This window comes from Engraulis encrasicolus, chromosome 9 (genome assembly GCF_034702125.1).
Source record: "Engraulis encrasicolus isolate BLACKSEA-1 chromosome 9, IST_EnEncr_1.0, whole genome shotgun sequence".
In the NCBI taxonomy this organism is placed as follows: Eukaryota; Metazoa; Chordata; class Actinopteri; order Clupeiformes; family Engraulidae; genus Engraulis; species Engraulis encrasicolus.
In genome coordinates, this window is record NC_085865.1 from 35,356,432 (window position 1) to 35,372,906 (window position 16,475).

A 16,475-nucleotide genomic window follows, 5' to 3' on the forward strand; every position below is an offset into this window, starting at 1 on the left:
TTTAACATTCTCCTATGCACCCGAGCTCACTTGAAATAGACCCAGAAGACATGGGAAACTGTCCTTTGCTTACAGAAGTCAGCAGAAGTTGCAGAAGTCAATTCTTTTTGAAAAGAGTCTTGCACATCCTGTGCTACAGTGAAAATGCACCATCCAACTTGTCTTAGTGCTAACTTCAAAAGTCAGCCTCCATGATGGCATGGGGGTGCAGTAGTGCATTGGTTAAGCTGTTCTCACTCATCTGTGGAGTTAAATACAGTGCTGAATGGTTTGAATGGGTTTTAACAGCATGAAAAGCCACTATTTTGAAGGGAGATCTTAAATTACTGCCACACAGTAAGGACAAATTGCATTCTCTATTATCTTTTAACAGTTTAACTCCATCATAAGGACCAGCAGGTGATAAAATGGCGGGCTTTTGGTCAAGACCTGTCCCACTGTAAGCACTACAGAAAGGAAAACATTGCAAAACATGACAAGGAATACACCCACCATTTCAGCTGGTGAAATCATGTCCAAGATAGGAATTAACACTGTTTTTTATATAAAATCATCTCATCGGTTAGTGTACTTAACTGTTGTGTGTTGTCTTTAGTTTTGTTTTTAGTCTTCCTCGACATTTGCTGCCTTGTCCCCGTCCCAACTCTTTTGGGATGTGTTGTTTTTCATGAATATCCCCCAAAACAATAATTTTGGTCAGTTTTGATGGCTGATATGTTTTCTTTGTGCCGTTCTCCATCTAATGTAAGACTCAGACGCTTTGAAAATGGCAGTATTTTGTTATTATTCACAATTTACCTTGTGTACCAACTTCTATGGAGTTGGGATTTGTAACATAGTTGTACACCCTATATACAGTAATGCAGTATTTGTAATCTTAAGCACAACAGTAGCCCTTCGTTTCATGAAATTCTTTTTTTTTCTCTAACCACTTCTTCAGTCATTCAGAAATGTCACATCTGTTGTCAAATCAGTGTATTTCTTGATGTTTTTTACTTAAAGGATTATGATATTTATTGACTAAAATACCACATCTCTTTAAAGCTGTTAAAGATACCTTTCTCTCTTATACTTTGCAGCATACAGCTTTTCAATGCTGTTATAATGTAGCTATACACAGCTTTAAACGGGTACAGGTCTTTTCGTCGAATGGATTCTTGAGAGGGGACCATTCGAACAAAACGTTGGACCTTAGTCTTATGGACCTAGGGCGTATCGATCACCATTATTTGCCTGAAACCTGCAAACTAAACACTGCATGCGCGCAGCCACACAGAGCATTCTCTCTGTCAAAGGAACCCTTTCTCCGCGCCTGTGCGGCATTCTCCTTATCGCTCCTAGAATGGCAATACATGTTGGCAGACTTTATTTTGCATAATTCACGATTATCTGGATATATTTGGCTAGGTTACTCAGCAAAGAACATCATTAACGTTAGTGAGGTAACTTTTGGCGTGCTGATACAAACACCAACGGTGAATCACGACGCAGGCCTTACTTCCCCAACCATAGCCTACTGAAAAGGTCCATAGCCATTGTGTTCAACGCCCTTTGATAGGCTCTGCCTGTATCAGGGTCGATAGGCTAATGATGATGGTCAGGGCGCACATCAGTGTTTGGGTTGTCTATGCTCTTTTCTGGAATACTGTGCCGATTAGATAGAAATGATCATGTTATGAACCCGAGTTTAGTAGATATCGCACGGTGAACGAGGCAGCCTGCAAACAGTTTGAAGCGCAATGTGGCTGTAACAAGTTAGAAAGTAGCCAAACCATGTTGCTTGTTAACCTGTTTAAATTATGAGCGTTCCACGAACTATCTTTCTTTGCGCACGCTATAAACTATGGTTAACTATGTATGCTTTATAATGTTGGTAAAGGCGGGATAAGCGGGATAATGTATTGTCCACACGTGACTACGGAAAATACATTTCCCTTCAGAGATAACAGCACTACGCCTTCGGCGTCGGGGGTGTTATAACATTTTCTTATAGTCATGTGTGGACAATACATTATCCCTTAGGACTACCTTTAAATTGAATGTCGTACATTTTAAAAACATTTCGTTGATATTGTAGTGGTGCAAACGACTGTAGTTATGAGGATGGGCGCCAGCCAGGCAGCAAGACTGCCGTTACCTTTCCAAAATGAATAAAAATCAGTGACCAACACATTTAGAAATAATTCATATCAACACAACGAATATCTTTTCTTACGTTTAGTAGTGCACTTTTGCAAAACCCTCTCAATTTGGAACAGCTCACATCAATGTCTGGCTTTAGCGATTCTTGCGAATGGTGATCTTCTCGGCGCACACTTCATGGTTCCCTCTCTCTTGCTCTCTTGTTGCTACCTGACAGTCTCACCCGCCATTTGAAATTAACTCCATTTTATAGGCTGCGCGTGTAGTTCACAGGGGGTAACGCTGTTATCTCACTCCGGAGGAGGCAGAGGCAGTCCGTTACAATATAGTATATATAAAATAGGCTATAAAATAGGCCTAATGATAAAAAAGCAGCCTGAACTAAAATTAATAATTAATTTAAAAAAAATAGAGACGCACGCACTTTCTACATGGTTCATTTTTGTTTTCATTGCATTGTGGTGGTAGGCACACAAGTTTGATAAAATATAAAAAATAATAGGCTAATAAAATAGGCAGACTAAACTAAACATCTGCCCAGTTACACGAAAGGTCTGCATGGGTTGAACGTAACGTCCTTAGGTCTTCTACGAAAAATCCTCAGGTACTGCACGAAACGCCCCATGCCTTCTACGAATGGTCCAACGTTTTGTTCGAATGGTCCCCTCTCAACAATTCATTAGACGAATCGTCTCGAATTCCTTTAAACAACCTCAATTGTTTCAACAACCTAAATTGTTTCCACAACCTTTTTTTCAATAAGGAAGGGATTTTAAAGTACATATTGCATCCTCCTCAGTTAGTATTGCGATCAAAAATGCCACCAACTGTCCGAATCCAAACTCTTAATAAACAAAATGTGCACAGTCAACGTTCTGCATCACTTTAATGGCCAAACTGGGTTATTTGTGGGAAATGACATCAGATGGAGAGTGTTTGCTGATGGACCTATTTCTGCCTCCCCACTGTAACCAGCACGGCAGGTCTCTACAAGCAGACGTCCCCAAAGATGAAGTGGATGGAGTCCATGGCGTGCTGAGTGTTAGAGGAGCCGTGCACTGCGTTCTCCAGGATGCTTTTGGCAAAGCAGGCTCTCAGGGAGTTAGGGCTGACCTCTTTAGCCTGCTCTGGGTCAACTGGCCCCATCATCTCCCTCCACTCAGCGATGGCGTTCTCTTTACTCAGAACCATCATCACAGACGGACCTCTGCACACAAAACACCAGAGCATGTGCCATGAACAGTTGGACAGTAAGGACTCATTCTTTTGAAACTCGACTGTCAGTAGACCTGAGGTTGTTCTCCCGACAACTGTTGTAAATGCATTCTATTGCAACAGCTGGGGACAATACAAATGTCTGAAAACATTAATGTTAAACGAACTCGGAGTCCACCGAAGGTCTCAGAGTTTGTGTTTCGCAACCCCGGGTTGAGTACCCGTTCTTTTGCACTTTCCCAAGGCGGAGGTCTGGATTTCCAACAACCGAGTTTCAAAAGAATGCACGCATAACAGTTAGAGCCAGAGATTCTAGAGCCAAGTAGCATTCTAGAATCTTTGGTTAGCACCGCCTGAAAACCAAGTCCGTTGATCATCATTGGTCATCCTAATAGTCTAATATATAGTACACAGTAAATGTTGCGGTGTTAATTCAACACTTAGAGAGTTCATTTAAGTCCAAATGATGTCAAATCAACTCTCTAAGTGTTAAATGAACACTGCAGAATTTACTGTGTATTGCAAGAACTTGATTGAGAAAAACAGAATAATTTTCAGGATTTGAAGATGAGCAGACACCACGCACTGTGTCATGTAGTCCACCAGTGGGTTGAAGAAGCTCTTGTCGTGGTGATCTATGTAGAAGTTCTCAGCCATCTCCCGGGTCAGCTGGGCCTCCTTCACCTGCGAGATGGTAAAGCCTGCTGCCTCTATACGGCTGATGATGCTGTCTGTAAAGTTACACACACGTGCGCACACAATCACACACACACACATGCAAGCACACACACACACACACACACACACACACACACACACACACACACACACACACACACACACACACACACACACACACACACACACACACACACACACACACACACACACACCATTAACTAAAAGTTTCAGACTGGAGTATGCTTTCATCACCCATTTAGATGGTTACATTACATTCATGGTGTGCTTTTTCTGTGTGTGTGTGTGTGTGTGTGTGTGTGTGTGTGTGTGTGTGTGTGTGTGTGTGTGTGTGTGTGTGTGCATGTGTGCGTGTGTGTGTACATGTGTGTAGAAGTGTATGATCATGTGCGTTTTGTGTCTGTGTGTGTGGTTTATGTGTGTGTGTTGATTGCCCTGTGTAATAACTATTACCTGTACATTCCGTGACTGACAACAAGGTACTTTTTTCAATGTCACGACCAAATGTTAGTGATTGGGCAAAATAAGATGCACATTTGAAATTTCAACAGAGTACACCCCTCCCTCCAGTAAACGTTTCTCAATTCAGCCATTCCAGACCTAGTCTGGCTCTCACGCAGATCCTTCGCGCTTCGTGCATCATACCAACGAAACTAGTGCAAAGGATTAGGCCAGTGTTTCTTGAACTTTTTCAGACCTTTTTGTCCCTCCAAAAATGTTCAGGGACCACCTGTCAACTTAATTCATAGTTGACGTGTGCTAATTTGACACTGCTGATTCTCATTCAGATCACTTACTTTTTATTCACATTACAATCATGTCTTATTGTGGTAAAAATAACACTTCAGCTATGTTTAGCTTTGTAATAATGTTACAAATACAGCCAACTGCTAGCTTGTCTTAGAAAAGTAGAAATCCCCCCGCGGACCACCTGAGCTCTGTCGCGGACCACCAGTGGTCCCCGGACCACACTTTGAGAATCTCTGGATTAGGCTAATACCCCTGTGCTCCTGTAAGGCATCGGCCTTGATGACGGCGAGGGTGTGCTCTACGGGGAAGAACTGCCTCAGCTCGCTCTCCGCCTCCTCCACGGTCGAGCTGCCATGCAGCTGGTTGATGGGCACGTCGTCAACTGCAAACTGGGCCCGCAAACTGCACAAACACGCGTGAAAAGACAGACACACACTGTAAGATGTTTCCATCTTGGCCCTGCCGAGTAATCAGTCACTCAGTTCCTAAAAATAAGAGAACAGAGAGAGCAAAAGAAAGAGCAGGAGAGTGAGAGAAAGACAGAGCAAAAGCAAGAGAGAGAGATTCAAAGAAACCTGTAAGAAAACCCTATGTGCCTATCCAAAACCTAAATAAACCAAATTTAACCAAAAGCCAATCAAGAGCCTCTAGTCCCTACCCAAAAGTGCCTAACAAAAGAACTGAAGTTAGCTTCATAAATACCCACCACCAGAGACCAGGTGCACTCAGTTATACTAATCAGGCCCCACCCCACCTGTGCACTGACAGAGGAGACCTGCAGGAGAGCCACACATATCCATCCCTACCCGTGCAGTGGCAGGGAAGGGCCTGAAGGGGGAGCACAGGGGGTCGTAACACTCTTCACTGCACTATCATAATTAGGGCGAAAATGCCCCATATGCCCTCCAAAAAAGGAACAACACTTTGTCTTCACATCTTAGGTACATACAGTATGTGGTCTTGGATGGGGTTTTAAGTTCTGATTTGTGAGGTGTGAATGAGTGTATTTGTGCTGTACATTTTTATTTGACTATGACTTGCAGCAAAGGCAAGGCAAGGCAAGTTTATTTATATAGCGCATTTCATACACAGGTGCAACTCAATGTGCTTCACAAAGTTAACAAATGTAAATGAAAGGAAAGCAGGGAAATGAATTAGAGTCAAAAAAAACATTTAAAACATTAAGATAAAACATAAGGTAAAAATAATAATAAAATAAAACATAAATAAACATAAAACCTTGAAAAACAATTCTTATTTTACTAATTTACTTCTCTTATTTTACCGTCTTTTCATTCAATAATTTAAGAAAGCATCTGAGAACAGCTTTGTCTTGAGTCTAGATTTAAAGCTATCAATAGTGGGTGCATTTTTTACGTCATCTGGAAGCTGGTTCCAAAGCTTTGAAGCATAGAAGCTAAAGGCTGCCTCTCCACATTTTTTTTGACTTTTGGAATCACCAGCAAATTCTTCTCCGTTGACCTTAGTGACCTGGTCGGTGCATACAGCTGAAACATATCCAGTAGATATGTGGGTCCCATTCCATTTAATGATTTAAATACAAGTAGCATTGCCTTAAAATCAATTCTGTAGCTTACTGGGAGCCAATGCAGCGATCTTAAAATTGGAGTAATGTGGTCAAACTTCCTTGTCTTTGTAAGAACCCTTGCAGCTGCATTTTGTACCAGTTGAAGCTGTTTAATGGTCTTATTTGGGAGGCCAGTAAAAAAGACTGTTACAGTAATCGACTTTACTAGAAATGAAGGCATGTATTAGCTTCTCCAGATCATGTTTAGACATCAGGCCCCTAAAATTTAGAGACGTTTTTTATGTGATAGAATGCAGACTTAGTAATAGCTTTCATGTGACTGTTGAAATTTAGGTCACTGTCAATGAGGACCCCAAGATTTTTAACTGTTTCCCTTGGTTTCAGTCCCTTCGTTTCAAGGATAGTAGCAATCTTTTGTCTCTCCTCTCTTTTCCCAAATATAATTACTTCAGTTTTTTTTCTGTGTTCAGCTGGAGGAAATTGTGAGACATCCATTTGTTAATTTGGTCCATGCAATGATAGAGTGATTCAAGGGGGGTGTAGTCATTGGGGGACATAGATAAGTAGAGCTGGGTATCATCCGCATAGCTATGGTAATTTATGGAGTTATTCTCGATAATGTGTCCCAGTGGCAACATATACAGATTGAACAGTAGTGGTCCCAGAATGGAGCCCTGGGGGACCCCACAATCCAGAGACATTGGTGATGAAGTATGTCTTCCAATGGCGACAAAAAACTTCTTTGTTGTAAGTACGATTTTAACCAGTCGATCACTATGCCCGTAAAACCAACCCAGTGTTCCAGTCTATGTAGTAGTATAGACTGATTAACTGTATCGAAAGCAGCACTTAAATCAAGAAGTACCAAGACGGATGATTTGCCAGCATCAGAGTTCAATCTTATGTCATTCATAACTTTGATAAGAGCTGTTTCAGTGCTGTGGTAGGCACGGAAACCAGATTGAAACTTATCAAAATAGCTATTAGACATTAAAAAGGCAGTTAATTGGTTAAAAACAATTTTCTCTATTATTTTACCCATAAATGGTAGATTGGATATGGGCCTATAGTTGTTTAGTACCAGTGCATCCAGGTTGTTCTTTTTCAGTAAGGGTTTCACAACTGCTTCTTTCAGGACAGCCTGGGAATATGCCTGTTTGTAGTGAGGTGTTGATGATCTGAAGTACGTCTGGTGATATTAGGTGTAAGATGGATTTGAAGAAGGCTGTTGGTAGAATATCTAAGTCAGATGTAGAGGAGCTAAGACTTTGTACCGTTCTATTAAGAATGTCCACATCAACTAAATTAAAATTTCTCATGAGGTTAGGATTTAACTTCACCGTAACAAGTTGGTCCGAATCTTGGGTCGGTTGCACATGTGTGTGAGTATGTTTGTACGTATTTTTTCAATCTTACCTTTGAAAAAGGATGCAAACTCATTGCATTTGCTGACTGAGAGGAACTCAGAGGGCATTTGATTTGGGGGCCTTGCTAGCTTTTCCACAGTGCCAAACAGGATGCCTGCATTATTAATATTTCTGTTAATTATGTCAGACAAAAAAGATTGTCTAGCATAAGAAATTTCTTGGTTGTATTTCGAGAGTGTGTGTTTATAGATTTGGTAGTGGACTTCAAGTTTGGATTTACGCCACTGTCTTTCAGCCCTCCTGCATTCTTGCTTTAGCAATATAACTGTGGGATTCATTCTCCAAGCTGCTTTTTGATGTCCCACTGTTTTGATTTTTTCGGGGGCAATAACATCCATAATATGGGTCATCCTTGCATTAAAATTAACCATGAGATCATCTGCATTCTCTGAAGTTTGACTTTGGATCTCTGAAAGTGCTTGCTGAAAGAGTGAGGCTGTCTCACAGTTGATTATACGTTTTTTGACTGTAACAGATTCCCTTTGAACATGAGGGTACATAGAAACATCAGAAAAAATGCAGTAATGGTCAGAAAATCCAGTGAAAAGCCACTTTGACACTAGCACAAGCATTGAGGCCTTTTGTTATTATTAGGTCTAGAGTGTGACCTTGGTTGTGTGTTGGTCCTGTTACATGCTGTGTAAGGCTAAAAATGTCAATAAGACTTAAAAATTCCTTAGCATAGACATTCTCTAAGTCGTTTACGTGGAAATTGAAGTCGCCTGTTATAAAAAGGCTATCATAGTCCACACAAACATTCGACAACAGCTCACCAAATTCCTCTAAGAAGAGTGGTGCAGAAAGTCTTGGAGGTCTGTAGATAGTTAATAACAGTATGTCGGAAGAACATTTTAGAACTGCAGCTAAGTATTCAAAAGATGAAAATTCACCTAGTGCTGTCTTTTGACATTGAAACAGTGCCTTGAAAATAATTGCTATCCCCCCTCCCTGTTTATTCTGCCTTTCTGTACTAATGAAATGAAAGTGAGGCGGGGTTGCTTCTATAAGTGTGATAGAACTAGTGGATTTTTCCAGCCATGTTTCAGTTAAAAATAAAAAATCAAGGTTGTGGGTACAGATAAACTCATTGACAATAAAAGGCTTGTTCCTTAGAGACCTGGCATTCTGTAAAGCTAATTTAACATTGAGCATTGGAGGCATTTCCACTGTGGTATTTTGAGTGAGTTTTTTTGGGACAGCACTGAGTAATTCCATGTTTGCCTTCTTGGGGTAATGTATAGGCCTACGTGTCCTGAAGAGGCTTTGCTTGGTTGGTAGAACTGGAATAAGATTGAATAGATTGAAGATTGAATAAGCAAAAACAACATTTAAAGGAACAGTCCACTGTGCTTCCATACTGACCTATGTTCTTCTTTGATCTGAGATGCATTCATGTGTACTTGGGTCAAAGACGAGCAAAATGGCATTATCATTCAGTGTAACGGATACCTTCTGCTGACTGTAACGGTAAAAAAACATGATTTTTAAATTGTTTCAAGTGAATGGATGACAGCAGAGGCTTTCATGAATTCACTGGAGGAAAAATAAAATAAAAAGAGTCTTTTTACAGTTATAGTCAGCAGAAGGCATCCGTTACACTGAATGACAATTTCATTTTGCACGTCTTTGACCCACTTACACTTTGATTGTGTAACTAGTTGTGCAAGTGTATTCGTTTATTTATTTATTTATTTTTGGGGGGGGAGGGTTCAACTTTATTAGGACAGGACAGTGAAGAGCAGGACATGAAATGAGTGGGAGAGAGATGGGGAGGGGTTGGCAAAGGACCCGGGCCCGGAATCGAACCCGGGTCAGCCGCATGGCAGGCGAGTGAAGGAGCGTCACTTCTCACTCAAGGCGTATTCGGTACTCCATGCCATGCTGAGCGAGCTTAATGCTAACAGGGTAGACAAATTGATTGCATGCACACAAACACCAGAGAGGTGTGCAAGAACTCGTCTCAGATCAGATAAGAACATTACTCAGTATGGAAACAGAGTGGCCTGTTCCTATAAAACAAGACTCACACAACAAGCAACTGTCTTTGCTGTACTTTACCTTTCAGGGCAGGTTTCTTTGGCTTCCGCCAAGATTTTAGGTCCCAGCAAATTCCTCCAGTGTTGCACCGCATCTTCTCTTGTTAGTGCCAGAGCAAGGACTGGCCCACTGCAGGACACAGAATTGGAACCCCATTATATTGTGTGTATTGAGATTGGGTAGCCAGGCTGTGCCATCCTAGTGACGCAACATCTTCAGCGTTGCTACCAGTCAGGTCAAGAGCAATGCGAGTACTTTCTGAGTTCCCGAATATACGTGAACTCCTCCCACTTTGTCGGGAAACAAACAACCAATAGTTTAAAGAAACTCCCGCACACTGACCATTTCGCTGTTCTTTCTTTAATAAATGACGTTTCGGTACTAGACCTTCATTGCCTGATGAAGGTCTAGTACCGAAACGTCGTTTATTAAAGAAAGAACAGCGAAATGGTCAGTGTGCGGGAGTTTCTTTAAACTATTGCTGAGTGACCCATGGTGCCATCTCCGACGCACCTGCCAGCTGAGGTGTGCGAAAAAAGCCGAAGTTCAACCGGGAAGCAAACAACCAAAAGCAAACCAAGGCAGGTGGGTCAATCATGCTGTTTGGGAAATGTTAATTGTTATGCTCTTGGTCAGACCAAGTCTCGAAGAGATTTGAACGTCGATGATAATCAGGCTAGAGATTGGGCACTTTCAGATGATTTTGTCTTGGACCCGGTCAAAAGTGTCAGTGGCCCCCGGCTTGTCCTACCTGGTCATGTGACTTATGAAGCTGTCGAAGTAGTCTTGGCCCTCGTGCTGCTTGTAGAACTCCCGGGCCTGCTCCTCAGTCAGCGTCATCTCTTTCTGCATGGCTATCTGGAAGCCAGCATCATGGATCGCCTGCAAGATCTCCTCTGGTACAAGGAATGTGACCAAACACCCATTTGTTTCACACAGTCAACTATCACGCGCACATCCATCATGTTAATATGTTAGTAAACAGCGTGCCATGCGCTTCCTACTGGAGACATTGATAATGGACTGGGTCCGAAACGTTTGTAGCTCCAGATATTTTCTGTTGACTTCTTCTTTTGTTAATTTGTCGGCCACAATACACTTTTTGAACCTGCAAGCCTTGTGTGCGCCTCATCTTTTTTTGACTGTCCTAGTATCACTATTTTTGGTGAGCAGTCGCACCAAGCAACAAGCGATTCTAAGTTAAGGCTCAGATGACAACTTTCTTTGTTTTCAGTAAATAGCTTTATCAATAGCATTTGTATAGCACATTATCCTACAGAGGAGTCATCATGGCCAGGACCAAAGTCATCTGAAAGACCCAAGTGCCAAGTCAAAACATAGGATCATATAGAAACTAATATAATCCACACACAGACAAGCTCCCGTCAACATATTCATTCAAGTCAGGGGTGGGGAACCTATGTCTTGCCCCTGAGGCCATTATCCGGCCCCCAATATACTTTTAATGCAGCCTAACATGAAATATGATATATTTTGTAAATTAATCTTAGAAATTACATTTGCAATACAATTAAGTTATATTCAGGGGATTTGGAGAAGGCGGGTCTGATTTTAGAGGTGGCTGCCTTCAATATAGGCTTAAAGTGCAGGGGGAAATCCTGGTTTGTGTTCATAAAATAGCCCTTGGAGGACATGTATGGCCCTTGGAGGAATTTTAAGTGGCCCCTTGATTGAAAAAGGTTCCCAAACCTGATTTAAGTGATGTTTTGGGCCACCACAGCCCTTCGTCAGACTAAGCTACTTGCCACTGTATTGGTGTGAGTTTGTACATCTGTGAATCATCCTTACCTCTACTCCGACACCATTACATTTTGTTACATTTACATAACAGGTAGAGCTAAACACACAAAGTATATAATATGCTTGCAGTATCAACAAAATCCTAATCTTATGCAATTAAAACTATGAACATTTAACAATCTCTTAATTACAGCTTAATTACATAGCTTAATTAGCTTAATTACAAACACCTCCCAACCTTGAAAACCTATATTAGCCTGGTATGGGTTATCTTAGGATACTGCAAAAAGGTTAGGAATTGTTTCAACAATTAAGTACTTGGGATTTTGTCCAATATTTCAGCCCTAACTACAGTTGGGAAGTTACTGTAATGAGGCCCCTGGTCAATTGAAAAAATATGTGAATTCAACGTCACCTCTTGTCTCCTTGACGAGACCGGGTCGAATGAGAGCGAAGGTTCTGGGGAGCCCGGGCTGTGTCTTTCCCATGATTCCTTTGCTGAAGTCGAAGAACTTGAAGGAGGGGAAGAAGAAACCCAGTTGTCTGCTGGCCACCTCCCTGCTGTCGCTACACACCTCCAGAATCACCTCCTGACCGTCTTTTGACCTGCATCCAAAATGGGAGTGGGAGTCAGTCAATCACACCTTCAGAACAGAGGTATATATCAGTATTTTCCCAGTCATAATGAATACTTAGAATTTGGTGGTGGAAAGTATTCACGAAACAGGTAACATCAGTGAATGGGCAGCATGAATTCTGGAAATTAACTATTCAAAATAGTACACAGTGCACCTTTACATTTGTTGTTGGTCTCTCTGTATCAAAACAGGAAATTCATTCCATTACAAGTTAAGCATCAGTTCCAGACCCTCGTTTTTGGGTACAAGAAAATATAAAAAAAGTCCAAAGTGCAAAGAAGGGTTTTACTGAAGCTGGACATTAGGAACTCCAGTTTAACCCATTGTGTCCTGGAGCGACATATACGCTGCATTCAAGTTCTTGAGATTTTAGCTGTTTTCTTAAAGATGTGGGCATGTTAGAGCTGAATGTACACTATACTAGTGCAAAATGAAGGTTCTAGATTTTAAATGTAACCTATTTCATGTTTGTATGTGCTTCGGAGGCTGAGATATTAAGGATTTAATAGGCAGAGGGCACCCTTTCCCAAAAAGGGCTCAGGACAAAATGGGTTAATCAGGAAAAATCAAATGTATGAACTTTGCAAAAAGGTATGCCATCAGCACATACTGTATATAGCATACAGTATATATAGCATACATATATATGAAGCAATGTGCTTTGTCTCACCTGGCTTTGGGCTTGATCAGGTCAACATGACCGGGGTCAATCATCTCCGTGAGGGCAGGTAGGCTTTCCTCACCCGTTTCTCTTTTCGTCAGTATGAGTGCATTAACAGGCCCACTACACATTAACTCCATAAACGCAGGCTGGAAAGGAGTGAGTTTATTTATTAATAATGGAAATAAAACCTTATTGTGGATTGTCATGTTGGACAATTGCCCTTATCCTTTTCCCTGGCACAAGACTTGCGCATCTATGCAGTATATTAAGTTGAATAAGTAGAGAAATGTGTGTTCTTACGTCATCAGCCTTCTCCTGATAAAAATCACGAATCTCATTTTCATTTAGAAGCCGCTCTTGCTCTGCAACTACATGGTATCCAGCACTCACAGTCTGCGGGCCAACACAAAGTTCAAATTGCAAAGGGATCTTGATTTTAATAAGGTAAGCATGCATATGAAGCAGTAATAGAGACATTGCACAAAGTTACAATGTAACGTATAACGTAACGTTAAGTTGAAAAGTCTCCCGTTTTGAGTCTTGCTGATGTAGCCTTGAATTAGCCTGGTCTTCCCATTTCATACTGCCTGAGAACTGCCTGCTTAAGAATCAATTACCAGCCCTGCCATGGCCAACCGTTAGGGCACTCGCCTACCATGCAGGTGACCCGGGTTCGATTCCCGGCCCTGGTCCTCTGCCGACCCCTCCCCGTCTCTCTCCCAATCCACCCTGTCCCTCTCCCCTGTCCACCTCTCACAATGTTCTATCAAATAAATTCGAAAAAGGAAAAAAAAGAATCAATTACCAGAGAAAGGGGTTAACTCTTTCAAATTTAGATCAGATGTTGCTATTCAGTCTCATCCCGAACAATCAATTTCTGACGCCATTTGATGGCCAATTTTGACACAAAATACATGCCCTTGACGTCAAAAGTGACGGCTCGTTGGAGCATAACTTCACTTCACTGGCAGTCAGTGTCATGGAGAGGTCTGCGTCTAGGCGGCCACGCCACCATGCACATGACAGGTACCGGTATGCCCCCTGAGTGTCAAAATTGCTGCCTGGTCAAATGGTGTCAACTGAGGTGTGAGACTGGATAAGATTTTACCTAATCACTTACGATTGGTCATAATGTGTAATCTGCTCTTGTGTAATACCATCATTCACCCCCTCCCTCATCCTTCGCCCACTTGCTGATTGATCATGCTGTCTGTTAGTCTGGCTATTGCCATATTTTATCACAACTGAGAAATAGTCTGGGAATCATCCATTCATTTTCTCGAAGGAGAGGTTGAGCCAGAGATTCGAGGAGTATCTTATCCAGTCTCTCTGGTTGAGCTTAACTGTTTAAAAATACCAGCTAAAGCTTGATGGAGAGGTGGTTTCGCATGTGGTATTTAAATGGTGGATCAGTAAACGAACTACAAGCCTTCATTTGTCTAATAATAGTCTTCTGTTCCCTTCCCCTTTCTATGTTTGGGTTCTAGGGCTGCAACTAACGATTATTTTCATAGTCGACTAATCGATAGATCTAGTTACGATTAGTCAATAAGTCAAAAATACTTGCTCCAACCTCTGACAAACCTTCCCAGCCTCTAGTGCAGGGAAGTGAAAAAAATCTTACAGCTCACAATGAGCTTTAAATCATGATATTAACTTATTAACTCCAAGACACAACGTCCAATTCATACGTGCTGGGCAATGTTAGGTTTCAATAAAGTAATAAAGCATTAGTAAAGTAAGTAAAAAAAACATTGAATTAAATTGAACAATTAGTCGACAATAAAAATTATGCAACAGAGTTGGAAATATCCTTGGAGAATTTCACCAAAAATATGTGGTTCTTGTGATATACGTGTTTGGACCGTTCTTCCTTGCCTTATACCTGCCATTGAACATGGTATGTTACACACACAACAACCACACAAGGCGGCATGGGATTTCCCATTAGCCTTGAGTAACAACAGCAGCAAAATTATACCTTTGTTTTGATGTCCTCCACTTGTCCCTCAGCCACAGCATCTGGTTTCACAATGATCACATGGTAAGAGCCCATGGGTTCTTCAGAAGAGCAATCTCCTACACAACATACACATGACGTGCGGTACAACAATCAGTCATCATTACATACAGTGTTGGGATGAGAATATTGTTCTGTGTGCTACCACCAGAGAGTACATACCATCAGGGTTCTCACAATCTGGTTTATTTGGCTCCTCAAAGTCTTCCAGACGTATTTCTTCCACCTTCCACAAAATGAATAAAAATATTATAAAATAATAATAAATAAATCTGCTATCAAATCAATCAAATCAAATAATCTGTTCACTGCCATTATTTTTTGATTGCCTACTCAGTGAAACTGAAAATTTCACTCACTTTGGATTTGTATTTGGAGCCCAATTCCTGTCTCTTCTTTTGCTCTTCCACATATTCAATAATTGCTCTTTGCAAACGTGGTCCATTCACCCCCTTCACAACTGCAATTAATTTGCTATCCTAAAATAGAAACTATATTAGAAACAGAAATAATACAACACAACAAGGTTGTCAAAATCATTGTGTACTTACCAAATAAAACAAAAAAGCTGGTTGACATTTCCCTTTAAACATTTTCAGATCAGCTACAGAACTTGCTTCAACCTGAGGAAGAAAAAAGTAACCCCTTTGCTGTACCAAAACAAAAAATACATTACACACACACACACACACACACACACGGGACCCACTAGTTTGACGCCCTTTCGGTACCGTCACATGGTAATCAAAACATTTCAAACAAGCAATTTAGGGTTAGGGTTAGGTTTAGGGTTAGGGTTAGGTTTAGGTTTAGGGTCGTATGACATACACACACACACAGGCGCGCTCCAACATACGTGAAGTCTTTGCGAGAAAAACAAGCTAGTTGATTTTCACGAGAATGGGCTCCACACACACAAACACAGTAACACACACACACACACACACTCACAGGTTTTATGCTGCGCACAGTCACACTCACCACTCCAAATCGAATGTATTCCTCTCCACATTCTGTCCGTAGTTTTTTGAAGAGGTTTAGCACTGCCTTGCAAAGACCACACCACTGCTGGTAAACGTCCACAACTGCCAAATTATTTTTGGGATATGCATGTTATTTCGATATAGTCCACTTTGCACAGCGAAGCTACTACTACAAATACGAATAATGTGATTAAATCCTGTAGTATTAAAGCCTACCCAAAAGTCCGGGGGCAGATACGGTTTCGAACCACTGTTCTTCATTTGCTATTTCGATCTAGGAAGAATAACAACTTCATAATATAATTTACTGTCAAACTAATTTTGCCAACCATTATAGCAACAGTTTAACCCACATAGCATAAACAAACCGGATGCTAGCTTGTAATGGGTCAAAGTGGAATCCAACGTTTCCAAAAATAAATGCACACTGACTGAACAAGTTAATATAAAGGTTTGTGCTTACTTGGAAATTAACGTCCTTCTTTCTAGATGACATTGTCAAAAGAAGTAATTGAAACAATTTGTTGGCAACTGGCTGGCTAACAGTAGCAAATATTAGCAATGGTGCTACAAGTTAACTGACAACCAGT

General features: G+C 41.2%; 1 protein-coding gene across 1 annotated transcript; it reads right to left on the reverse strand.

The window, feature by feature from the left end:
• Positions 1-3,009: 3,009 nt before the first annotated feature.
• Positions 3,010-16,475, reverse strand: LOC134455753 (thioredoxin domain-containing protein 6-like). The gene is made up of 15 exons (XM_063207030.1): positions 16,349-16,475; positions 16,102-16,159; positions 15,884-15,987; positions 15,454-15,525; positions 15,262-15,381; positions 15,065-15,128; positions 14,864-14,961; positions 13,183-13,275; positions 12,889-13,028; positions 11,996-12,186; positions 10,571-10,715; positions 9,841-9,948; positions 5,057-5,208; positions 3,944-4,088; positions 3,010-3,349 (listed from the first exon to the last, which is right to left on the reverse strand). The coding sequence occupies exons 1-15, from the start codon at positions 16,379-16,381 to the stop codon at positions 3,130-3,132; spliced, it is 1,743 nt and encodes a 580-aa protein (XP_063063100.1). The 5' UTR covers positions 16,382-16,475; the 3' UTR covers positions 3,010-3,129.

Coding starts and splice junctions, on each gene's coding strand:
- LOC134455753 (XM_063207030.1), bottom strand. CDS start 16,381: ATGTCATCTAGAAAGAAGGACGTTAATTTCCAA. Junction 15,382..15,453: donor CAGCTTTTTTGTTTTATTTG/GTAAGTACACAA, acceptor TTTCTATTTTAG/GATAGCAAATTAATTGCAGT. Junction 4,089..5,056: donor TGCCTTACAGGAGCACAGGG/GTATTAGCCTAA, acceptor GTAACTTTACAG/ACAGCATCATCAGCCGTATA.